General features: G+C 36.6%; 5 protein-coding genes across 5 annotated transcripts; 1 reads left to right on the top strand and 4 right to left on the bottom strand.

Annotated features, from left to right (window-relative positions):
• Nucleotides 1-461: 461 nt before the first annotated feature.
• Nucleotides 462-3640, bottom strand: LOC127262475 (beta-D-xylosidase 3-like). The gene is made up of 6 exons (XM_051291167.1): nucleotides 3123-3640; nucleotides 2616-2909; nucleotides 2250-2517; nucleotides 1806-2156; nucleotides 1316-1726; nucleotides 462-1208 (listed from the first exon to the last, which is right to left on the bottom strand). Exons 1-6 carry the CDS (start codon nucleotides 3564-3566, stop codon nucleotides 622-624), a joined length of 2355 nt encoding a protein of 784 aa, XP_051147124.1. The 5' UTR covers nucleotides 3567-3640; the 3' UTR covers nucleotides 462-621.
• A 1977-nt stretch (nucleotides 3641-5617) lies between these two features.
• Nucleotides 5618-11918, bottom strand: LOC127262480 (protein RAE1-like). Its single transcript, XM_051291180.1, has 11 exons — nucleotides 11654-11918; nucleotides 11435-11521; nucleotides 11075-11152; nucleotides 10792-10985; nucleotides 9095-9236; nucleotides 7844-7924; nucleotides 7061-7189; nucleotides 6480-6557; nucleotides 6319-6390; nucleotides 6131-6211; nucleotides 5618-6035 (listed from the first exon to the last, which is right to left on the bottom strand). The coding sequence occupies exons 1-11, from the start codon at nucleotides 11705-11707 to the stop codon at nucleotides 5985-5987; spliced, it is 1047 nt and encodes a 348-aa protein (XP_051147137.1). The 5' UTR covers nucleotides 11708-11918; the 3' UTR covers nucleotides 5618-5984.
• Nucleotides 11919-14893: 2975 nt separating this feature from the next.
• LOC127262483 (non-specific lipid transfer protein GPI-anchored 31-like) lies at nucleotides 14894-16990 on the bottom strand. The gene is made up of 3 exons (XM_051291184.1): nucleotides 16551-16990; nucleotides 16172-16198; nucleotides 14894-15292 (listed from the first exon to the last, which is right to left on the bottom strand). The coding sequence occupies exons 1-3, from the start codon at nucleotides 16885-16887 to the stop codon at nucleotides 15099-15101; spliced, it is 558 nt and encodes a 185-aa protein (XP_051147141.1). The 5' UTR covers nucleotides 16888-16990; the 3' UTR covers nucleotides 14894-15098.
• A 1047-nt stretch (nucleotides 16991-18037) lies between these two features.
• On the top strand, nucleotides 18038-19412 carry LOC127262482 (chlorophyll a-b binding protein CP24 10A, chloroplastic). The gene is made up of 2 exons (XM_051291183.1): nucleotides 18038-18329; nucleotides 18784-19412. The coding sequence occupies exons 1-2, from the start codon at nucleotides 18106-18108 to the stop codon at nucleotides 19331-19333; spliced, it is 774 nt and encodes a 257-aa protein (XP_051147140.1). The 5' UTR covers nucleotides 18038-18105; the 3' UTR covers nucleotides 19334-19412.
• Nucleotides 19413-21926: 2514 nt separating this feature from the next.
• On the bottom strand, nucleotides 21927-24059 carry LOC127262481 (peroxidase N1-like). Its single transcript, XM_051291181.1, has 3 exons — nucleotides 23600-24059; nucleotides 22612-22774; nucleotides 21927-22528 (listed from the first exon to the last, which is right to left on the bottom strand). The coding sequence occupies exons 1-3, from the start codon at nucleotides 24005-24007 to the stop codon at nucleotides 22110-22112; spliced, it is 990 nt and encodes a 329-aa protein (XP_051147138.1). The 5' UTR covers nucleotides 24008-24059; the 3' UTR covers nucleotides 21927-22109.
• Nucleotides 24060-24612: the final 553 nt, after the last annotated feature.

Genomic DNA, 24612 nt, shown 5'->3' with positions numbered 1-24612 from the left:
TATATTAATGTAAAAAGTAGTGACAATTGTGTAATAAAAATGAAAAAGCAAAGGTAGTTTTATAGTGATATGATTATTTATGAAAATAATACTATTATTTTGGGACGGACAAAAATGGTAAAGACTATTGTATTGAGACGAAGGGAGTATTAAAAAGTTTGATATCATTTTTTTTATAAACTTTTTTTCAGTCAATAAAGAGTTCAAAATTTATCTAAATATTAGAATATATATATAGTTATTTAATACTCCCTTAATATATTTTTTTATTTAATAATAAAAATTATAAAAAATAGATATAATTTCTTAGGAACGAGTTTTTTTTTTTTTTTTTTGTTTTTTAAATAACAACAGCAAAAAAAGTAAATATAAATTGAAAGGCCAAATAACTGAATTTGAGAAATTATATTCCAACAGAAGTGAAGGGCCCAACGAAGGCCCAAATTATAAAATAAGCCCAATTCATATCAATCCAAGAAAACCACAATGTAACAATAATCCCCAAATTTGCCCAAATCACTTCTTTCTTCTCCAATTATGCTCAATTTATTTTACAATTTTCATGTTTAGGACAAAGAAATGTGACAAAAAAAAAAAAAAAAAAAAAAAAAAATGATCCCTTCAAATATGAACATTGAAGGAATGTGTCAAAGTTCCCACATGAAGCAAATGTTGTCCTAAGACAACTTTCCTATTCCCATTTTCGTCTACAGCACTCAAATGTCTGCACACGTCTACTTTAAACTCAACAATCTCTTCATCTTTTGGTCCCAACTCCATTTTTCTAAACCCAACAAGCTGCCTCGTCGGCGCGCCGCCGTCGACGTCGTCGGGAGGGCTCGAGAATAGCATCACCGTGTGCCCGCCGGTCCTCGACCCCACGTTCTTTACGCTTAGATGGACGTCGAAGTCTAGACCGTTGCATGATTCCTCCGCCGCGTCGATCGATTTGCATGACGTCGAGAGACCTCGACGGCATTCGTGGTTCTCATCTAAAGGGAGCGACACGTGCACCGGCGCCGTAACTAATCGGTGGTCGAATTCGGTGTAGCTTAGCCCGTGCCCGAACGGGAAGACGACCGGGCCGGTGTAGAATCTATAAGTTCGGCCCGGATAGCCTCGGGCCGGATCAGGCCTCATGTTCATGTCCGTCATTTGAACTTGATTGACGTACGACTGCGGGTACCAAGTCATTGGTAGTTTCCCGCCTATCATACATTTGAAACAATTTCAAATTTGCAGTCATTTGAGAACATATTTAAACAATAGAGGTAAGAGTGGTAATAATATTTTATGACAATGCAACGACGCTTACTAGGGTTGTGATGTCCGAAGACGACATCGGCAATGGCGGCACCGCCGACTTCGCCAGGGAACCCGACCCAAAGGATGCTCGTCACCTTCGGGTCATCTTTCGCGAATTGCACGTCCATGCCGCCTCCCGACATGATGACGAGGATCACCGGTCCTCTCGATGCTCTTGCAACCTCGGACACCAACGTTTGTTGTTGTCCGGGGAGAGTAAGATCGACGCGGTCAAGTCCTTCCCCCTCGATCGATTGATTCGATCCAACGACCAAAATCACCGCATCAGCTCCGGCTATTACATTCTTCGCGCCATCCACATCGGCGATGGCGCAAAATACATCGGCGCAGCCGGGATGGTACACCGTCGGCACCGAAGCCGTCAAACCCTGCAACGGCGTTACGTACTTGCAAGGCGTCCCTGAAAAAAACACGGCGCGCGGAATTTCAACGTAACGACAAACAATCGTTGCAAATCGAGACAAGATCGACGACAATACCGGCGTAGTTTCCGATCATAGCGACGGTTGCATTCGCATTGGGCCCGACGACCGCCAATGACGTGATCGCCGCAGGTGACAACGGCAACGACCCCTCCGTGTTCTTCAATAACACGATCCCCTGTCGAGCAGCTTCCCGTGCAAGTCCTCGATTCGCTTTTGTGCAGACATCGTTCGGGCCGAGGCTCCCGTAAATCTGCCGTCGCGGGTCGCCGTCAAAGAACCCCAACCTCATCATCGTCGCCAAGTTGTTCGAGACAGCTCGGTCGACAGCCGACTCGTTGAGCAGCCCGCGATTGACGGCAGCCCGGGCATTCTTCACCAGGAAAGAGCCACAGTTGAGATCCAACCCTGGATGATCGATCAAATAAACTCAGAAACAAAACATCCTTAAACTCCTCGAAAAAAAAAAAGTCGAAAAAATTGTCCGTTTCCGGTTCGGACCTGAGTTCACAGCCAAGGCTGCAGTCTCCTCTGCTGTCTTGGTGAACTTCTGCCTATTGAACATCTCTTCCAAGGAATCGCAATCGGACACGATGTAGCCGTCGAGCCCCCATTGCCCCCGGATTACGCCGTCTAAGAGCTCCCGATCGCCGCAAGTCGGCTTTCCGTTCACCTGATTGTAAGAACACATTACGCTCGCGACATTCCCCTGTTCGACGCAGCTCCGGAACGGCGGCTGGTACGTATCGATCAAGTCTTGTTGCGACACCTACCTCAACGCCGAACACAAAAATTCGATCGTTTAACTTAAAAAAAAATCTAACATTTGAAATGATCGCAGCGTAAATGATCGTTTAGACAACGTACGATGGCGTTGAAAGTGTATCGAAGGTTCCCTTTCCAGTTGTCGAGATCGTAAGCCGTGTAGTGCTTGCAGCACGCTGCGACTTTGAGCTTGTAATGATCGCCGGAATCGTCGTCCCTCTGCTGAAGGCCGCGGACGTAAGCCACGGCGTATTTGCTCGAAAGCAGAGGATCTTCGCCGGGAGTTTCCTGGCCCCGGCCCCATCGAGGATCCCGGAAAATGTTGACGTTCGGGGACCAGAATGTCAGCCCCGATAGCGCCACGTTGTACATTGCACGAGCCTCCGTCGAGACAACCTTAGAAATGAAACAAACGTACGTACGTGTTAAAGTAATGTCGGTCGAATTTGATCGGGAGAAACAAGGAAGATGATGGAATGAGAGATGTCACAACAAGACATCAGCATTGTAGTTATTATTATTATTAATTGATTAACTAAATTGGAAGCTGTAGAATTAAAAATAAATTAAAATTTGATTTGGATTTTAATTTAGGAATATGAGAATGACCTGTGCGATGGCGTGGAACAATGACTCATTGAAAGTGGCAGCGGTGAGGATGACCTGAGGGAAGCTGGTGGCGGCGGGGACCGGGGAGAGGAATTTGGTCCCGGGACCGGTTGAGGAGACGCCATGCAGGGCCTCCGACCACCACTCGTATTTAGGGATGCCGAGGCGGGGGACTTGGGCGGCGCCGCTGGTCAGCCACCCGATTTTCTCGTCGAGGGTGAGGCGGCCGACGAGATCCGCCACTCGGGCGGCGGAGTCCGCCGACGGGTCGCAGAACTTGAGGCCGTTGAGCGAAGGGTTTTTGGAGAGGTCGCAGGCGAAGGGAGGTCCGGGAGCAGGAGCTTCTTGGGGGCGAACTTGAGGCATGGTGGAAATGGAGAGGATGATTGTGAGTTGCAGAAGTGGTAAGAAAGGAAGAAGAGAAGATGGCATTGTAATGGCCATGGAAGAAATGGAAATGGAAATGGAAATACGACCGACTGGAAATTATGGAGTGAGGTAATGAGTTGATGAGGGGTTTTTATAGAGATCGGTTTGGATGGAGCTCACGATATCAATATGTATGTATGTATGTATATATATATATATTGTCGATGATGAATGGTGTGATTCAATTAAATTTGAAGTCGTTTTCTTTGGTTTATTTATTTTTGTATATCTGTTACTGTTATTATTTGTCATGAAGCCAAAGATGGCTGTGCGTCTGGAAATTTTTAGGAATGCAAATTTGCTGTTTGTTTTTTCGGACTAGCAACACTGAATTGTGAAAGTAGAAATATATATATATATATATATGCATGTGAGTTAAAAAGAAGAGTTTCCGATTATTTGATGCCGGGTAATAGATATATAATATATATATTTGCAGCTACTGTGGTGAATTTGCAGCTACTGTGGTGAATTTTAAATTTAGATCAGTGCTGAAAAACATATCGTTTGATGAGACACAGTAGTATTACAGACAACATTATATATATTAATATAATACAAACACGTAATTATGAACAAACCGTATAAATTTTTATTACATACAAGATGCTAGGGGTGCTATTTTGAACCTAAACATTCCCTATATATATATATATATAATTGTTATAATTATCTTTGAATTTAAAAGGTGGTTATTTCCTAATTTACCTAAACTCATTATCTTCTTCTAATTTTAATTAGGGGTTGTAATTGAGTGTAGGAAGATGAATATTATTATTACTCACATTAAAAAAATTGAATCTTTCTTGAATGCCAAGGTGAAATCTGAGCTAATATTTGAAGTCACTCTATGAAGTATATGTAGAGTGTACACCACCGGTCATCTGTAATTTTTTTAAAGACATCCTAATTGCATTAAAGTACAAATAAATATTCCCATTATTCAAATATTTATTTATAGTAACAAAAGGAAGAAATGAAAGTGTTTGTTATTCTAATTTGATATATCAATAAATAATAATAATAATAATAATAATAATAATAGGGCACATAATGCAACCTTCAAAGGAACAAACGTAGGTATGGCCATAGAGGTTTAAATTCCAAGACATTCAAAGGCCACTCAATAAGGTTGTTTAGAACAATTAATTGTAAATGAAGACATCTCATTTAATTATGGAAGCTTATAATAAATCGATTAAAAATTGCAATTTTTTTGGGACTCCCCGTGATTGGTCTGTCAGCTGCCTACTTTCACCAGGCTGTCAATTTAGGCCTACATAGGATTTGGACATTCTTTTCTAATTCTAATTTTCAGTAATTCCAATTTCTTGCTCTGAATAGAACACCCTACCTATATTCATATATTTAAGCTGTGATCAAGACATTTTTACCTTTCTGTCTCCCTCCCTCCCTCATTTACTTAACCTACAAAAACAAAATAATCAATTTATAAAAGAGCCCATCAAGCAAATCCTCAAGAAAATTTATTTTCAGTCTAAAAAGTAGAGAGAGAAACAAGAAACAGTACAGTGGGCTCTGTTCTTCACAAAATCTTCAAGTAGAAGTTTACATAAAGAGTGATCTGTTTTGCTCATTACCAATAGCCATTATTGATTTGCTATTTAGGATTCAACAATAGGGTGAATAAAAAGTTGACAACCACCAAAATAACATGTTTATTTCTTCATAATTGAGAAATAATAATTGAAGCACAAGGAGGGAAGAGGGAGGAATTGGTCCCAAAAACAAATAATGCAAACTAAGACAGCTTCCATTAATCATACTCATCCTTCAGCACTCTACCAAACAATAATCATTTAATCCATAATCTTCATCTATAATCCAACCAAACAAGAATTTAAACAATGCAAGATGATTTATACTCCAAAAGGTTTGACATAAACATATGGTCTAACATACTCTGCCAATGCAGTTAAGTTCTAAACTGATCAATCCCCTTGAAAACTATTTGAATTCAAAAGTAATCATTCGAAGCGCTTTTAATATGATTATGACCATCACATACTGGACGATTTTGTCCGAACAACAAATGCAAGTCAGAATCAAAACTTAATGCAAGCCAATCCATGTATCAATCTTAGAACTGAAGCATACTGAAAAGCAGCATACCCTGAATGGTTGTGAAAGGCAAATCATGTAGGGAAGATGGTTGGGCTGCTGCTCTAATCTAAATAAAATTCAATCCTACTCACGACAGCATAAAAAAAAGACTTAATTGTTTACATCACAACCATATGCATGGCAGTTGGACGTACACTATACTTGGGATCAAAAGATTGCCATATTGAGACTCCCATCCTACCTTACAGCAACCAATCATCATCTTATCATCGATGATGTGATGCTATTGTAATTGCGCACTGTATACAGAATATATAGTTTCTGTTCTCTGAAATCGAAAAGCAGGATTCACTTTCTGCCACTAGTTCCAGCCCGGGGTTTGGCTTTGACCTCAGCCTCCTGACAGAGCATATGCATGTGCAATGGGTATTAGAAACGCACAAAGCTACATAGATTTAGCAATAAAAAAAAATGGGAACTGTTGAACATGGTACCTGTGGCAGGTGTAGGTATATATACGTCTTGGCAGCTGACGGATTGTGATTTTCAGCACCCTTGCTCCAATCGTAACACACCTGAATTTTAAGTACATATAAGGCTGAGCTGTCTTTCTCCATGGGTTTAAAGTAAATATGAAATGCACAACTTGTAATGCTGCTGAAGGAGTAGGCAAGCCACATACCGAGTATGCATAGATTGAACCATCATTGTTGAAAGTGCTGCAAGGAATAGGCTGGCCGCACCTCAACATTGCCTAAAACCCACAGATTAATATAAGTAGTGAGGTACATAAAATGCAGCGCCATAGGACAGATTGATTATTCAATCAGAAACCTGTTATACCTTAAGCCGTTGTTTGCTATCTTTGTCCCAAAAGTGAAATGCTCCATCAGATCCAGCAGTGGCGAAAGTGTGATGGACCTGTGATATGGAAAAAAAGCCGAATTGTTGGCAGAAAAATAGTAAAGAAGAAACAAATTGGAAACAAACGTTAGATCTAGAACTTCGTAAATTATGGTATGTTAAACATGTGAGAGCAATATACACCAAAATGTCAAAACAACAAAGCAAGAGTAACAATTTAGGAGCAGAGATAAACAGAAGACTTAAGAATAAAGTTCAAGTGAAATTCTTATACCAATATTAATTACCAAATATGCATGGGAGATGTGATGCCTCATTTTCCTCATCATAACTTAATCTTTCTTGGCCAAAACTATTTTCCAGATGCATCATCATGAAAAAGTAGAGTTTCAACAACCACCACTTCAATTTCCAAGAGAATAGGAACGATTATTACCATGGACACATCATGAATGTTCCGTACCAGTTAACCAATTTCAGAACATATAAAAACTACTGATGAGTGAAGCGAAAGTGGTACTCCAGTTCAATGGGAGATTTTAAAAAAAAAAAAATCTTACAGGGTGAAAATTTAATGAGTTGACAGAGTAAATCTCATTCCCATCTCTGTGGCATTTGAAGGTGAAGTTTTTGCTTGATTGTGATTCATCAAGATGGTGCACTCCAACCCTCCCCTCAATTGACCCAACCTGAAAATTGGGGTGAGAGATGCTGTTATTGCAAAGTATTCAGTATCAACAGTGATAGGGTTAATCACTAAAGAACTGAGGGCAGTATGAGATGACACATTTTCAGCCTCAATCTTTGTACATATTTCCCTGCAAATCTATTAAATGGAGCCAAAGACGAAAGGCATTCTAAACTTTGAACATCCAAAAAGAAAGCATTGAACACTGTGCAATCAAAATAGGTTGAAAGCATCTACATACAGCTGGAGTAAGCAAAATGGCAAAAAAAGCATGATATTGATCAACACTCCTGATTTTGTTTCCATTATAGCAAAGGAAAGATTCAGTGTTCTTATTAACTCAATAAAAGCTTGCTTTTAGCCATGTTCATTTCGAAAAAAATAATCGATTCCATCCGGGACAGATTTGATACTTTGCAAAGAAGAATCATTGAATTGAAAGATGAAGTCGTCACTATTGTGCATGCATGGCATAACCTTGAAAAATTTATCATTTAGTTCGAGATGATAATAGCTTTGTTCTCTTTTAACTTTATCTTTTACTATTCAACTATCACAATTCGCAATAATTATACAATGTTTCCTCTCACAAAACATCACATCAAAATATAATAATTACACCAAAACCTAAATATAGAACACACACAGAACTTACCAAGAATCCTTGCTGATCAGGGAACGCCGCTAAACATCTTGTCTGGTACTTCAAGGGTGACACAACTCTCTTGAACTCATTCTGTCATATTCCACAAGAAGAAAATTTATGCTAGCAGAAGTGATTACATCAAAGATTAAACAGTATCTTTACTATTGATGAATGATTAAATAATAATAATATATATTCTTTTTAGTAATATGCCAAAACCCATGTGAGCATTCAGCAACAGAGAAAGAGGAATAGAAACAAAAATACGAGAGGCTGGTAGCAGGCACTACACAAGTAGTGTGTTGAATCATCAAATTGCTTGTTGAGAGATATTGTTTGTGCTATAGTCATGCAGACAATGCATGCCCAAATGTCAAACATGCCATAGCTAGATCTAGACACAAAAGATGGAGAATTAGACGGAATAGCCTAAAAAACCTTAAACATGCACAAGCATGTATAAGGTCTCTAATAATAACTGTGGACATGACCGAAAAGTGAAACCAATATTTTCACATATCCAAGCACATGTACTCAAGTCTAAAATGAGCTCATGACGATTACAAACTCTCAGGAATTAGTTAATCATTCATCTAACTGGTATATGCATTTTTTCCTCAAATAGAATATCTAGTTCCTCCAGCAGAAAGCATGTTTCTACAACTCCATGTACTTCATATATCATAGACCTGAAAAGGCACTTATTTAGATACTATGAAGCAATCTCTAATGTTCAGAGAATAGATCAACTGGAACTGTTATTTCAAATTTCATGTAAGTTGGACCACACATCCTCGAGTACGAAAACTTTTTCACAGAACCTCCTATTAAAAAAATGAAACAGAACTCTTTTATCATACGTCCAATGAAACTTGTTTATGTATTACATAGGAATCTCTAATGTTCAGACAATAGATCAATCAGAACTGTTATTTCAATTTTCATGGAAGGTGGACCAGATATCCATGAATAAGTAAAATTTTTGGCAATAACCTCCTCTTAAATGATGCAGAATTTCTTTTATAACCTCCAAGTCATTATAACATTAATGTATGTTTCTTTAATTACTAACCCAACAATTATCATGCACATTTGCATAGACAATACTAGAAATAGGGAGACATCTGGAGACAACAGGAAATATTACAGGCCACATGGATAAAGTAAAAAAGATTTATTCAAAGAGATCTCTTTACTACTTCTAGAGGTATTTGATCTATCTAGGAGCAGACAGTCGCTTGATTACAGAGAGAAGACTACCTGAGGATTCTGCAGGTTGAAAACTATCAGGTTTCGATCAGCAGTGCCAACCACCATAAGAGGATGCTTAACAGTGAGTGCATAGCAACGCTCGGGAAGCTGCTGTACCCAAGTAGGATTCTGCTGTCTTAGATCCCAATACCTGAAAGTAAATAGAAATTACACTGAAACTAAGCATCACCTTTTGCGAGAAGAGATACTTGCACAATTAGAAGCAACTAAGCATTATTGCAGATGTACCAAGGATGGGAGGAGAAAATGTTACACAGCCAAAGTTCTTTATAGCTTGTACTTATATTTCCAAGCAGAAAAGAACAAAAATAAGTTCAAGTATATCTGGCTACAGATTCTGGAAGCCCCAAAGTGTTGTTGTATAGACCAGGCAGAAAACAGTAATTAGTGAAAGAAAGCATCAAGGTTGTCACGACGCCCTTTTGCGAAGCGGCGCCTGTGAACTACCATAGCGACATGGGGCCCATCATAGCGATAAAATGACGAACACAGCGCACATGTATAAAAACTTATATATATTATATCTTATAAAAAATTAATGCCTATAATTATTAATTTTAAAATACAAAATAACTAACAAATAAAAATAAATAATAATGTAATATGTCAAGAAAATAATAATAAATAATAATGTATTATTAATTAGTAATATGTCAAGAAAATACAAAATAACTAACAAATAAAAATAAATAATTAATTTAAAATTTTAAAATAAATGCACATACAATAAATAATAAATAATAATATAATACACTAAATACTAATACTGATAGTATAAATAAATAAATAAAAAATAGCCCTATCAAAGCAATGAAGTAGATAACAAATTAAAAAATATAAGAAATAGTGGACAAAAACTCCACAATGGGATAATGCGGCTGTACAAAGGGGCTGAGCAAGGTGCAGACATTGGCGCCTAGAACAGTAAAAAAGGATGACAAGTTAAGGGTTCGATCGGTTTCAAGGTTTAGAGGTTGATGTTGATGCAGTTTTGGGGCTTGGGCTGGGCTTTACAAGGCTCTGGGCTAGCTGGCCCAGTGCCATGACATCACCCTGGCATCGTTGAGGCGTCGCCACGGCGTTGCTAAAGCATCCCCAACAGCCTTCTTTAATAAGGCGAGGCAAAGAGTTGCGGCGTCCCCCAAAAGGCGACAGAAAGCCATGGTGAAGCCATGACAACAATGGAATCATAAGATCACAAAACATATAAAGTATCAAGCTAAGCACCAACCAACAAAAGGCAAGGCAATTACAAGCACATCAAGAGGAGCACACAATAAAACAACCCAATAATAGAAAAAAAACTATAAAAAAATCATCACCTGTAGGTTACTATTACGTAACAAATTAATGATATATACCGATAACCACTCATCCCACAACAAATTAATTAGCAAAAAAGGAGAAAAGGTATATTTTTCTTTTCATACAAAATAATAGGTTTAATGCAAAGATTATATGTCGTATGGGAATCAAATTGCTCTGCAAGATATTTCTTAGACAGTAAGATTACACAACTGATGGAGCATGCAGCTCCTATATAGAAGCAATCATAAAGCTTAATCACAGTTCAGGAAGAACAAATACTGCCCTTGAATGAACAAAAAAGAAGAAGAAGAACATCCAATCAATAATCAACAAACCCTATTTTCACATACAAGGAATGAGCAGCATCAACAAATTACCTAAGAGTCTTGTCCCAGCTTCCTGTTACTAGGAGATTCATTTCAGGGATCCAAGCAAGCTCTTTAACAGGAGCATCATGCATAGCTACAGTTACAGGTTGGCCACCTGATGATAATGGCCACATTTTCACTTGTTTGTCACAACCCCCAGAAAAGACAGTTGTCCCATCATCCTTCCAAGCAGAGCACAAGACCTAGCAAAACAGGAACTGCGTTAATAGCAAAACAGGGACAGTTCATGTATTCGAATGACATACTTGGAATCCATGTAACACCAGCTTACCGGTTGCTCATGTGTTATGGATGCCTTTGGAACAGTACTGATATTAGTTCCTGATTTCATCACCTCCCAACATCGCACCTAAAATATGGCCAAAAGATTGACGTAGTTAGCTTGGTTAACTGATAAAGCACAAAGAAACATGAGTTTTCAATAATTCAAGAAGAAAAACAGAGTCAGAAATCCTTAAATTTGATCTCACTAAGGAAACAGAGTAGTGTTCCAAAGTAAGAAACACCGAAAGCAGCACTGCTTTGCCCACAAGAAACTCGCAACATTTTTATAAAAATACACCAAAAAAATGGAAGCAACGAAAGCAGCACTTCTTTGTTTAACGAAATCAACCAATTAAAAGAACCATACCTGATTATCCCAAGAAGTAGCAACCAGGAAATTTGCCTTGGGACTAAAACAGAGGCTGGAGACTGAATCACTGGGAGGTTGTACCACCTTTGGAAACCCAAAACAGAACAAAAAAACAGATCAGCCTAAGCACCGCTAATTGAAGTCCAGGACACCAAAGCAACCAGAACAAAACAATCGTCGAATTCCAAAAAAGACAGCAAAAATCACTACAATTACCTCAGCGGAACGGTTAGGATTCGCGTTAGTCGGCGCAGCACCGAATGTAGCCATAGAGAATCTTTAAACCCTAGTTATTGGCAAATTACACAAAGACAATCCTCCAATTAAGCAGAATAAACACTCCAACGGCGCATCTGGCCAACTTCTCAGAACAAATCGAAAGAATCGCCACGACTCTGCAAGCTTTTAGCGGCCAGAGAGAAGCCACAACAAAGCGGCAACAGGAACCCGCACTTGTTTTTTTAAACTTTCTCGAACATCTTTGCTTTCCGATTGATTGTTCTATTTTCATTCCATCAAAATCAAGATTGCATATTGGGTCCAAATTGGGCCCCGAATTTGGGCCTAAGCCCAGTTCATAATCTGAACAGACACTCTTAATGGGCCGATTTTTATTTTTTTTGTTTTTTTAATTATTATTATTTATTGAGTAACGTATCAAATGGAAAATAGAGAATGAAGCCGAAACCCTACCCACATCTATATCACTTAGTCCAAGAGTGTAAGGTTTTGTTTGGTACAGATAAATAAGGGTAGAGAAATGAAAATTGTATAATTTTTCATATTTGTTTGAGTTAAAGAAATGAAATTTGAGAAATAAATCATTTTTATTTCTTTGTTTTCATTTCTCTCCCATATAAAAATGGTGTTGTAATATATGTTATTTTTTTATTTTAAAATTTTTTTTGTACTATTTAATTTTATAATTTTTTTAAAATTATATTATTTTAATTTTACAAAAAATAAACTTAATTTAATTTTTAAAGTATTTAATTTTTACGATATTTTAAGAAAATATACTCAAATATAATCTTAAAAAACATCGTATATAATTTATAATTTTTTTAAAAAAAAAATTATCAAAAATATTTTTCATTAATTCTCATTTGTTAAAACTCTCTTTTTATCGGGTTAATCATTTATTTTTGTTTGATAATTCATATATCTGCATTTTTTTTTATTTCTCAAATGAATTATCTGTTTTATCAAACAAGAGAATTAATTTCTACTCTCATTTCTCTGCAATTCTATTATCTGTACCAAATGCCCCCCTAAGAGCATCACAAAGTTATAATATTATTATTTTTACATATTACCTTTACAATTTTATAAAATTCTTTATAACTATTTATTTTTATATATTTTTACTATCTAATAATATATAAATAATATTTATTTTGTAATATTATTTTATTTTTTAATATTAATTTGTATAAACTATAATAATATTATATAAATTTTTATATTAAGAAATATTAAATTTATTAAAATTTGTAAAATTAATGGCATTTAAAAATTTGAATGATGGAAATAAACTCGGATTAATATATTATCCGAATAATTTTTTGTTTTCGATAGTTTTGTTAAAGAATTAGATGAAGAAAAATTGAATATAAAAAAATTTAAAATTTTAAATATTAAAATTGGATATATAAAAAAAATTATTGAAAAATAAGTAGGTGAGTCAATGATTTTTTGAAATAAATTTGTATTTGTGTTTGTATTTGTACAGATAAATATTGATAATTTTAAATTTTAAGTTATAAATTAAATAATTATTTATTTATTATTTTTAGAGAAGTAATAAGTTCTTAATAAAAGTAATAAATTTGTACTAACTGTATTTCCTAACAGTGGTAACACGTCTTGTTATAATAAAAACTAAAAGAATAACGAAAAATATAATAAAAAAAAGCAACTGTCTTGTTATAATAAAAACTAAAAAATTAACAAAAAATGTAATGAAAAAAAAGTAACTATAACAAATGGTCTAATGTACCAAACTGATAGTTAGAAATCGCATGCGTTTTATATTTATATCATATGCGATAATTGAGTGATTTTGATTGGATTCTACCTAATTTATATGCGAATTGTCAAATATTAAATTTGGCATAATTGGCAGAAAAAAAAAATAAAATTAATTAAAGGCCCAAAAGCCCATTTACAAAATAATTAGGGCAAACATTAAATAAAAGGAGAGATCACACGTTTCAAAAAGAGGGGAGAACGGCTAGGGCAGATACGCACAGGAGCAAGAGCAGTAGACTGACAGATCATAGATCGCGCAGGTTTTCCCTCCCACTGTGACTTCATCTTTCTCTTTTGTTCTTTGTTATTTAATTATGAAGTAGATACTTTTCTGGTTTGAGGGGTGATAATGTTTTGGTTGTTTTGTTTTGGAGATTCTTGATTTTCTTTATAAAAATTCTTTTTTATTATCAATATTTGTCTAATTCTGAGAATAGCGTTTATGATTGTTAGATTGATTGAATATTTTGGTACCGATATTTAAATTAGTTTGATAATCTAAAGTCAATTCAAGTAGGATATCTGTAATTGTATTCGCATTTGAATAGGTGACAACCGGGTTGAATAATTCCAGGGGTTAGACAATCAAATCTAACTGCTCCTCTTAGGTAGTAATTGTTTTGAATTGAGTTTATCTAAATTGGAATGCGGTTAGGCAATATTCTTATGGGCACACCTGTGTTTATTTGCTTAATTAGGAGTAGTTAACGGTCGTACTTTAATTATTAAGGAAAAATTGGTTGTCAGAGCTTGTTGATAACTATAACCAATTTATTGATACTTTAATAAAAATTAATTTAATTGAATTAATGATAGAACACAAGTGCATCATCCCTTGAGCCAGACATTCCCTTATAGTCGGCTCCCTTTAATTTAACTGCTTTGTTATTTTATTTTAATTAGATAATAAAAGAAAAATCTCCCTTTATTTTCTGCATTAGAATACGAAAGAGTGAATCACACAATCCCCGTGGAGACGATCCATTCCCCTATGTTATATTAAATTGTGACCGGACTGACAGGTCACAAACCCGCGTGATGTATCCATCCGACCCGCCAAGTCCATATGACCTGTCAAATTTGCTTGACTTGGCCCGACTTACATAAATTAAATACTTATTGATTTAAAAAATAATAAATTAAAAATATATATAGAAAAAATAAAAATCTTTATTTATACCACTTTCACGTCTCCTGTTGTCACCGCCAATACTAATAATAATAATAAAATTTATTATTCAATTAATCAGATCCGAAGCCGAATTGGGTAGGATATGGTATTAAACCATGAACCCGACTTGGACTCTCAATAATTTATTATAAACACCACTCATATCCGATCCAATACCCAATATTTGAAAGCAACCCCAAACAAATGAGTAGAATTCGGATCGGATCCGTAACGAAGTAATAGGAAATCAATCATCAATGCAAAGTCTCATCCCTCACATATTGTAAAGATAGATACATACATATATGTACCGCTGTCTCAAGTCAACATACCTAAAAGGGATACATAAAAATACATAGAGAGAGTGAGACTACAATACATAGCCATAAACTCAATCACTCGGTTCTCATCATCTCAACCAAAATGGGAATGGAATGGGAATGGGACAACTAAATGCTCTCAAAATAGAGCAAATGATGCAGCAGCTACAATGGTGGAGACCAGGAAGTTGATGTAAGTAATGGTTAGGGCAGACGAGGCCGAGCTGCCGGGAGATGGAGCCGGAACGGGAGGAACTTCCGTATCGCCGGATCCAGAAGCGGGAGCCTCAGCAATCGACGACGGGCTCGGGGACAATGGCACTGGAGAAAGAGCTGTAGAAAGAGCACATTAGTTAAACCATGCCATAATATGTAAAGAAATGTGTTTTCTAATTGTTGGATGAAATGGCTCTTCATAGGATTGATGATTTTGGAGCAAAACTTTGAATAAGAATTGAGGGTGCAAGTCAACAAAATCAAATCAAATCAAATTATTCTAGAATGTGTAATGTTTGAATATTTAATTTCATTGACTCCATGAGAAATTCTCACATAGCAAACATCAGACAGATTTATTTTCGTCCAGTTGGCTCAGACAGGTCAGATGAGAGCCAGAGGAGCTGAATGTTGTTTGTTTTTCAAATTTTGAAATATTATATTCAAAGAATTACTTTTCATTGCAATCCTATCTTTACAATGGAGAACACCTAAACACAATACAATACAATACATCCTACTAATCACAAACAAACACGCCCATGATTCCCGGCTCGGTTTCCCATATCAAGAATCGAAACAATAAATGACAAATCTACAGAATCACGTGACAGCATCTAGAAGGTATGAGAGGCAAGAAGTCTCCAGAGCAAGAAATACTGAACAACAAAGTAAAAAACACGTCTTGCCCTTAAATTACTCTCAAGAACAGAACTGATCCTCCCCACAAAACAAGTCATACCATGTGCAAGCAGCAGCAAAGGGGGGGAGAAGAAACTTAAAAAGGAAATAAACACGTTTGGTAATTAATAAGGATAAAATGCTGTTCAAGCAAGATTCAAACCAAATTAACTTTATGGTTGGATGAACATGAACATCAATTTCCAAGATATTAATGGCGATTTACACACCCTAAGCAAAATACGAGCCAGAACTACAGAGGATTTAACAGAGCATGTGAATTAATTAGGTTGAACTGTAAAGAATTTAATGTACCTGGGGCAGCACCCGGCGCAACGCTTACTGTAGAATGAAGAAACAAAAGCAAAAAAAACAGAGATGGAAAAATTAGTATACTAAAGTAGTTTTTTCACCATAAGTAATACAGAAAGTTAATAGCTAAAAAAGTTGAGTAAAAGCAATGCCAAAAAAAACAAGTAGATGAAGAAAATTAAACCCTAGACCTACAAAAAAGGGTAAAAGCGGATTTCCTGGCAGGATTTGGAGATCCTATAGTTGAATTTCATTCATTCACTTTTACCGAGAGTAAAGCTAAACATATGTTAATTTTTGAACTGGTTAAATCCAAAATCATACACAAAAAGCATCGCCGATTGAATTAAAAAAAAGAAACCGACTAAAGCGGAAAATATACCAGCACAGTTGCGAAGAGAAGAAGGCGCTGATTTGTGGCAGGCAACCGGCAGATTCATCGCCTTGCTCACATTCAGCGTTATTCCTAACTGAGCACTGTTCTTAAACACCTCGCAGAGGCACTCGGCGTTGGTTTTGAGCACCGATTCGAGGCCATTACAGCAGTCACGCCCCGGCTCCTTCGCGTTCCCACCGACTGTAACGTACGACAAGCAATCCGCCATGTTCATCACCAGCGTTGTGCAATCCACCGCCGGCGCCGGCGCGGAATGCGCGGCCGACACCGCCGCAGCTGAAAGAGCAAATAAAACACACAGAAGCGAGAATCTGAACCCCATCGTAGCTATCTACGCTCCGTCTGGGTAGTAGTAGTAAGATAACAGAGAAAAAACTACACAGGAAACGGAGAATGCAGTTGCAATTTATGCAGGGAAGAAAGAGGACTTCCTTCAACGTATATATACATGGGAACAAGAAGAGCTGAGGGAGGACACGTGGAGCGAATCCGTGAAAACAATCGCTGACCGTCCGTTGATTGGACGGTTCTGATTATAGGGCTCCACTTTCGAAATTTAAGGACGCTGTAAGAGTCGCGGGATAAAATCGTGTTCAACCACCACGTTTTTACCATGATTGACTCCTTTGACTTTGACCTATGACTAAATAGTTCAAAAACACTTCCCACTAAAACCATGAAAATGCAATCAATAATTACTTCATAGAATAATCATCTGATGTGATTATCAACAAGACAGATCAAGAATTATTAAGCATGAATGAGATCCATTCTCTGTTTTTTCTCCAAGATAAAAATTCCTCCCATTCTTTATTCTTTTCTTACAAGCCTCGCAGCCTCACAGTGCACTTACAGATGTCTGAAAACTACAAAGACAAAAAAAAAGTGCCAAGAAAACTTTCCCCAAAGAAACCCTCTTTTCAAGAGGCAATGGTGATGTGGGCAAGAATTCCCTAAAACTTAAAAAAAATGATCAATTATGGGCACCAAAATGGAAGGGTATGAGATTCCAAGTGTCAATGTGGTTACTCATGGAAGTAGTGCTGTAAGAAATGAATCACAAAAAGTAGTCATTTTGTGCAATGTGGTTGGTGATGGACAAGGGCATGGGCCCTCCACTTGTGCTTATGGCCACAAAAGATGAACCAGCTTCTGTTCTCTTGTATAACTGCTTTTGTATGTTAATTCTATTCTCCAATCCTCCATCCCCATTATTACATACATTGAAGTTTGAACCGTGTAGGAAAGGTGTTTTTCTTGTGGGCTTCAAGAAACATGAAGCCCAACAAGAATAGACATATTTGCAAGGGCCCAAAATAGGCAAGAATCTTTCTTGGTGTCCAAGATGTGGATGGAGTTGTGATTTCATTGGTCAGAAATCTATCCACAGATTTCACTTATCCTACCTGTCATCCCCACAGACCACTTCTCTCCTCATCAGATTCACAATCACAGATAGCCAAGCCAAGCCCTCTTCCTTTTAAGTGGGAATACAATACTGGCCAAGATCTCTTACAGTTAGTTTGGCAGAAAACAAAAAATGGCTTCCACACATGCAGCACTCCTTAATGGCCTCGGATCAGCCTTCCTGACTGGCGGCACAAAGAGCCGGGCTAGGCTTGCCACCCCTGTCGCCGCCAGGGTTGGTGGCGGCGCCGCCACCAAGAGGCTCATTGCCGTCGCAGCTGCTGCATCTAAGAAATCCTGGATCCCTGGTGTCAGAGGTGGCGGCAACCTCATCGACCCTGAGTGGCTCGATGGATCGTAAGTTTATCTCATTCATATTAACAACATATCAATATATATATATAAGGAAAATATGCATTTTTCGTAGCTAGTAGTAAATTGATCTCCTTTTAAATATATTTATGCAAAATTCATCGATATAGAAGCGTATTTGGCATCAAACGATGAATTTAGCATGAATTTGTTTGAAATTAGACTAATTTTGCACGGAATATTTAGGATGAAAGACTAAATTTTGCATAGTGACACTAAAACTGCATTTTTTTTTTACCTAAATAAATAAATAAACCATGTATGCTTCTATTAGTGGCTAAAATTGCAACCAAATGATAAATTTTTTGCATGAATTCTTTTGAAGTTAGACTAATTTTGCATAGTGAGACTGAAGACTGCATTTTTCCCTAAATAAATGAATAAATTAAGCTTACTTGGTTGAGCTGATGATGCCTTGTGCAATGGTGATGATCTGCAGGCTGCCGGGGGACTACGGGTTCGATCCGCTAGGGCTGGGGAAGGATCCGTCATTCCTGAAATGGTACAGAGAGGCAGAGCTGATCCACGGGAGGTGGGCAATGTTAGCTGTGGTCGGCATCTTTGTCGGGCAAGCATGGAGCGGCATCCCCTGGTTTGAAGCCGGAGCAGACCCTGGCGCGGTGGCGCCGTTCTCTTTCGGCACTCTGCTCGGGACGCAGCTTCTGCTGATGGGGTGGGTGGAGAGCAAGAGGTGGGTGGACTTCTTCAGCCCGGATTCGCAGTCAGTGGAGTGGGCCACTCCATGGTCGAAAACTGCAGAGAATTTTTCGAATGCAACGGGTGAGCAGGGATATCCTGGGGGGAAATTCTTCGATCCCCTGGCTTTGGCGGGGACACTTAAGGATGGAGTTTATGTACCTGATGCGGAGAAGCTTGAGCGGCTGAAGCTGGCGGAGATTAAGCATGCCAGGATTGCTATGTTGGCTATGCTTATCTTCTACTTTGAGGCAGGGCAAGGGAAGACACCCCTTGGAGCCCTTGGCTTGTAATTTTCTTTGTATTGTTACTGTGTAAAGGAACTTTGTGGTTTAGAGAGAATCGGGACCTGCATTGATTCTTGATTTGGCATTCGATTTGTCTGATGTTGTGAAGACGACTGTGGCGAGATTTTCCATCTGGTGCAAATAAAGCATCCATGAGATAGGATTAAGGAATGCCGAGTAAAATCTAACATAAATTTCCAAACCTGAAACATCGCCTGAGCTACCCCTGAAGCATTTAGTTAGGGTCGACAGTTTCGGAGCTAACAAAGCATACAGAAATGTAGATGAACTACGCATGTTCAATTGTTCATGAAACATCTAACAATAAAAAAACTGGAAATGATCTTTGGTAATTGCTAAGCATTTAGCAGCATCAACAGTTTTGCAAGTAGCAAAGCATACACACATAAATTTAGATGAACTACACATGTTCATGAGCATCTCTAACAATAACAAACTGGAAATTATATTTGGCAATCCTTAAGCATTTGGCAGTGTCAACAGTTCTGCAACTAAGAAAGCATACACAAATGAAGATGAACTAAACATGTTCATGGACATCCAACAATAACAAACTGGAAATTATCTTTGGTAATCCCTAAACACTTAGCAGCATCAACAGTTTTGCAACTAGAAAAGCATACATACACAAATGTAGATGAAATAACATGTCAATGGACATCAGACAATAACAAACTGAAAGTTATCTTTGCAACTAGAAAAGCATACATACACAGATATAGATAGCTGCACATTTTCATGGATATCTAAAAATAACAAACAAGCATAGCATTGAGTAAAGGAGAGAACAGGATCTAAGTTGATGTAAATTATAGCACTAGCTACTGCACATCTTCGTGGATGAATTCAGTTAAGTTCTGTTCTAAGCTGAGTTTTTCTGCTTACAGAAAATTATAGTCCCCTCAATGAATCACTAATAAATTGAAAGAAACTTGGTAATTAATATACTGAATTCAGCGTCATTTTGGAAAGAAATTGTCTCTGCTACCTTAACTAATTGCCGTAATTCACACTTTCCATCAAGAGCTGGTGGCTTTGATAACTTACAGAGAATTGATAGAAATGACTAACTGGCTGACTAATCATCGGCCATGCCATGAAAGCCCTCGAACGAAGTTTTGATCACTTCACTACTTCCTCTTCCGCTGAAAAAGAACAAACAAAGTTTCCATGGAACAATTTTATACACAGTAACACAAAGAAAAAATTATCAATAGGAAGTTACACGGAAAATTCTACTATGCCTTTCGGATCAAGATCACAAACTCCGGTTAATCGGAGTTTCTGAAGAAAATCAATCGCCGAGGGCACGGAGTCCACAGTAAAACGAAAAAAATTATTCAATTGAGAAGAAAAAACGCTTAAAATTACTACAATTTTGATTTTTTTTTTTATTAATAACATAAAAATAAGTGTTTTATGTGATAAGTAATATTGTAACATAATAAATAGATTGATTGTTTTTTTCTTTTAGAAAAAAAATATGTATGTAAATAGTTTTAATATTTTCTTACACAATATAATATTAATTATCTAATCTTTTAAATTTTTTCCAAATCTGCAAAAAAAAATGAAAAACTCTTGGCTTTAGAATAATTTAAAATGTTTTGTTTATATTTTATGCATATTAATTTTTATATAGTGAGCAGCTGTAAAAATAAAGATGGATGAGCTGCTGCCAACTTCTACTTTGAATATCGTATTGCAAAATTTTGAATTTTATTTTTTTATTTTTGTGACTTGCGAAATCTAGGGGTGAGCATTCGGATTTGGCAAAATCCGAACCGATCCGAAAATTTGAAATTTTTGAAAAAATCAATCCGAACCGAATCGAAATAATCGAAATCCGAAATCCGAAAATTCGTAATCCGAACTAAAAAATTCGAACCAAACTGAAAAATTTGAAATTCTAAATATTATTATTATTATTTTTTTAATTTTTAAATTTCTTTTATATTTTTTTATTATTTTATAATATTAAATATATATATATAATATATAAAAATTAAATATATAAAAATATAATTAATAAATTTGAGTTTTTTATATTAAAATATAATATTTTTTAATAAAATATTAAATATATATAATAAAAAAATATATTAAAATATTATATTTCGGATTTCGGATTGGTTCGGATTTTAAGTATACCGATCGGATCCAATCCGAAAATCCAAAACTTGTTAAAAATTCAATCCAATCCCATCCGAGAATCTGAAAAATCCGAACCAAATTTTAAAGTTCCGTCTGGTTCGGATTGGATTTTCAGATTTTAGATATTTTGCTCACCCCTAGCGAAATCTCACCATTTGTTTTTAAAGAATAATAATCAGTGTCTTTACAAAGCGTTCTTAAATGAATTAATTTATTACGTGTAGTATGAAGAACTACGTTCATAATATAAAAAATAATATTTTTTTTATAAATAATTAATTTTTTATTAGTGAATAATATATATTATATTAATATGTGTATATTTATTTTTTTAATAATATTTATGGAGAATTAATGTGGAATTCTAACGAGTTTGTTTCTTTTAACTTGATCGTATTTGTAAAACGAGTTTCACATAGTAGCGACTATAGACAAAACAAACATTTTCTAAATCCGTAATTTATTAATCATTGCTAAAAGAAGGAATCGCCATATTACTACAACATACGTCAAACATATTATTAATTAACAAAACAACACTATTCTCACACACATATACGCCACAAAATCTACATAATTAATTATACATATGGAATGGTATCAAATATCAATTGACGGCGGAGCAGACCCTGCGAATTTCCCCATTTGCCCCTGTCTTGACCTCAATATTGCTCATCTTGACCATGGACCTCCCGAACTCGACCCCGAAGGTGAGCCCGAGCAGGCCACGCAGGCCCAAGTACCGCTGGACCACGGTCCGAGTCGCCGAGTCACCCCAGAGCCGCTGGTCCGACTCGAGCACGGCCCGACCGTCCCTCACGTTTGCGAAAAACGAGTTATCGAACCGGTTCTCGCTCCTGTCGTCCAGCGCCACCCGCCGCGAACCGTCGCCGTCCGACGGACACGCCGCCTGCATCGCCGCCACGAACGCCGCGCTCATCGACGGATCGGCGGCGCCGCTCGAGTTGAAGTTGTACAGCCGGTACCGGAAAAACTGGCACGCCGTCGTGCCGATCGTGTGCCCGCCTGAATTAAGTAATTAATTAATTAGTTAGTTTTATAATTAATTAATTTTATTGTTTTAATTAATTAATTAATTAATTATTTACCGACGAGGGTGACGAGGTCCTGGGTGTTGAGGCCCTTGTCTAGAAACTTCTGCTTCTGGACATCGACGGAGTCTGTGAAGCCCGGCAGGTTGGAAGTATCGCTGGCCAATGAGACCCGCCCGTCCCGCCGTCCCGTCGGCACAGCCCAGCTTGCTCCGCCAGTCTGCATGCATGCATGCATAAAACTAATTATTATTATTGTACCGGATCTCCGATCTTTAATTTATTTCTTTTTAATAAATAAATACGGTAAAATATGTCGCGATATAAAACATAAAAATACTTCTTTTATTGGAAAATTGATATATATATATTTTTCATTTTTAAGGTTTTCTTTTCAATTTTGAATGGAGTATTATAAGCTCAGTTTACCTTAGTTGTCACAATTATTAATCAATAATAATTTTTTTAAAATAAAATATCTTATCAATTTTTTAGATTATTTATTTAAAAAATAATAATTATACTATTCAATTCATATTGTTCTTGTAAAAATATTTCATCTTTTTACTTATAAAATATTACATTATAATAATATTATAAACTAAAATTTATTTTGTTTTAGTTTTAAAATCAAAATCTTATTATTCATCCCAAACAGTTCCCCCGATGTATAAATTATATTTACTGAAATAAAAAATTCAATTTCAAACCTAAAATACTCACAGAAACTCAATTTTAAATTAAAACCAAATAAATATTTATTTTCTCTCTTAACAACATCAAATTAATCTTGTTAGATTAAAAAACAATTTTCTTTCAAAAACATCATATCTGATATATATAGTATTTTCTATACAAATATCATATCCAATAATTATTTCACTAAAATCAAAAATCAAAATTAAAAAAAAAAAACAAACAAACAAACAAACACCAATATACACTCACCCTTTTAATTTTTTCAATTTAAATATTTAGATATTTGTGCGTTATAATAATTATTATTATTATTATTATTATAATAGTATAATGAAGTAGGACATACGAGGACGACGGAGTCGCGGGCGGCGAGGGCGAGGATGTCGGCGCAGGAGACGACGCCGGGGCAGGCGGCTTCGAGCTGCTGCTTGGCGTCGTCGATGACTTCGTAGCCTCTAAGGAGAAGGTTAGGTCCGGCGGTCTTCTCGGTCCCGGCCCCGTCGATGAGAATGGAGGCGTCGCAGCCGTTGACGAAGCAGTCGTGGAAGAGCATTCTAAGAAGTCCCGGAGCAATGTTCCTGTTACCATTGAAATGGGATCTCACCGTCGCCTGGACTATGGACTCCGCCCGAGGGCAGGTCCGGGAGTAGAACCCCACCCTCGTACCTTGTCCCGAAGCCCTCACCACCAAGAAAACAAACATTGATATAAATGTAATAATATGATGAACATTAGGGTTTACTATTTTCTCCATTTTTGATATGATATGACAGTAATTTTTCTTTTTCTTTTTTTTTTGAAAAGAATGATATGATAGTAATGATTAAGTGGATGCTGGAGGAAGGGATGTATTTATAGGTAAGGAACTTGATTGAATTGAATTGAATTTATTTATTTTAATTAATAAGTAAAATATTAGTAGGAGAGGTCAACGGCGAAGAAGTAAGCAAAGTCGGCCATGGAAGTAAAATTCAAACATGCATGCATGCACATCACATGCATGAGTTGGGGTGCATTCTAATTATACATATATATATATTATATAATTAAAAAGTTTTGCAATGGTGGGTTTGAGCCCAATTTTGGTTGTATGTAAAAACATAAAATAATACTCCATATCTGGATTTTGTGTGTGTTTTTACAGCCAGGCGAGAGGTTGTCTTTTTGTAGGGATTTTGGATAAACATAGACAATGGTGGAAAGAATTAGACATACACATACACATACACATACACCCAACACCCAAGCTGTGGTTGGTTGTGGGTGGGGCTGTGTTATTATTATTAATTATTTTAGTAAAAAAAAAAATATTTTTATTACGTGTTAGAGGGAAAATGTAAAAGGGGTACTAATAAAAGA

This window comes from Andrographis paniculata, unplaced genomic scaffold (genome assembly GCF_009805555.1).
Source record: "Andrographis paniculata isolate CXL003 unplaced genomic scaffold, ASM980555v1 Contig65END, whole genome shotgun sequence".
Taxonomy (NCBI): domain Eukaryota; kingdom Viridiplantae; phylum Streptophyta; class Magnoliopsida; order Lamiales; family Acanthaceae; genus Andrographis; species Andrographis paniculata.
Note: the sequence above shows the minus strand (reverse complement) of the source record. Positions and strands in the feature narration are given on the sequence as shown.

Coding starts and splice junctions, on each gene's coding strand:
- LOC127262475 (XM_051291167.1), bottom strand. CDS start 3,566: ATGGCCATTACAATGCCATCTTCTCTTCTTCCTTTCTTACCACTTCTG. Junction 2,518..2,615: donor GATACACTTTCAACGCCATC/GTACGTTGTCTA, acceptor GCGTTGAGGTAG/GTGTCGCAACAAGACTTGAT. Junction 1,209..1,315: donor CTTCGGACATCACAACCCTA/GTAAGCGTCGTT, acceptor AATGTATGATAG/GCGGGAAACTACCAATGACT.
- LOC127262480 (XM_051291180.1), bottom strand. CDS start 11,707: ATGGCTACATTCGGTGCTGCGCCGACTAACGCGAATCCTAACCGTTCC. Junction 6,558..7,060: donor ACTCATTAAATTTTCACCCT/GTAAGATTTTTT, acceptor TCCATATCACAG/GTCCATCACACTTTCGCCAC. Junction 6,036..6,130: donor TATACCTACACCTGCCACAG/GTACCATGTTCA, acceptor ATGCTCTGTCAG/GAGGCTGAGGTCAAAGCCAA.
- LOC127262483 (XM_051291184.1), bottom strand. CDS start 16,887: ATGGGGTTCAGATTCTCGCTTCTGTGTGTTTTATTTGCTCTTTCAGCT. Junction 16,199..16,550: donor TTCTCTTCGCAACTGTGCTG/GTATATTTTCCG, acceptor TTCATTCTACAG/TAAGCGTTGCGCCGGGTGCT. Junction 15,293..16,171: donor TGCGCCGGGTGCTGCCCCAG/GTACATTAAATT, acceptor CTCTTTCTACAG/CTCTTTCTCCAGTGCCATTG.
- LOC127262482 (XM_051291183.1), top strand. CDS start 18,106: ATGGCTTCCACACATGCAGCACTCCTTAATGGCCTCGGATCAGCCTTC. Junction 18,330..18,783: donor CCTGAGTGGCTCGATGGATC/GTAAGTTTATCT, acceptor GATGATCTGCAG/GCTGCCGGGGGACTACGGGT.
- LOC127262481 (XM_051291181.1), bottom strand. CDS start 24,007: ATGGAGAAAATAGTAAACCCTAATGTTCATCATATTATTACATTTATA. Junction 22,775..23,599: donor CCCGCGACTCCGTCGTCCTC/GTATGTCCTACT, acceptor GCATGCATGCAG/ACTGGCGGAGCAAGCTGGGC. Junction 22,529..22,611: donor GGACCTCGTCACCCTCGTCG/GTAAATAATTAA, acceptor TACTTAATTCAG/GCGGGCACACGATCGGCACG.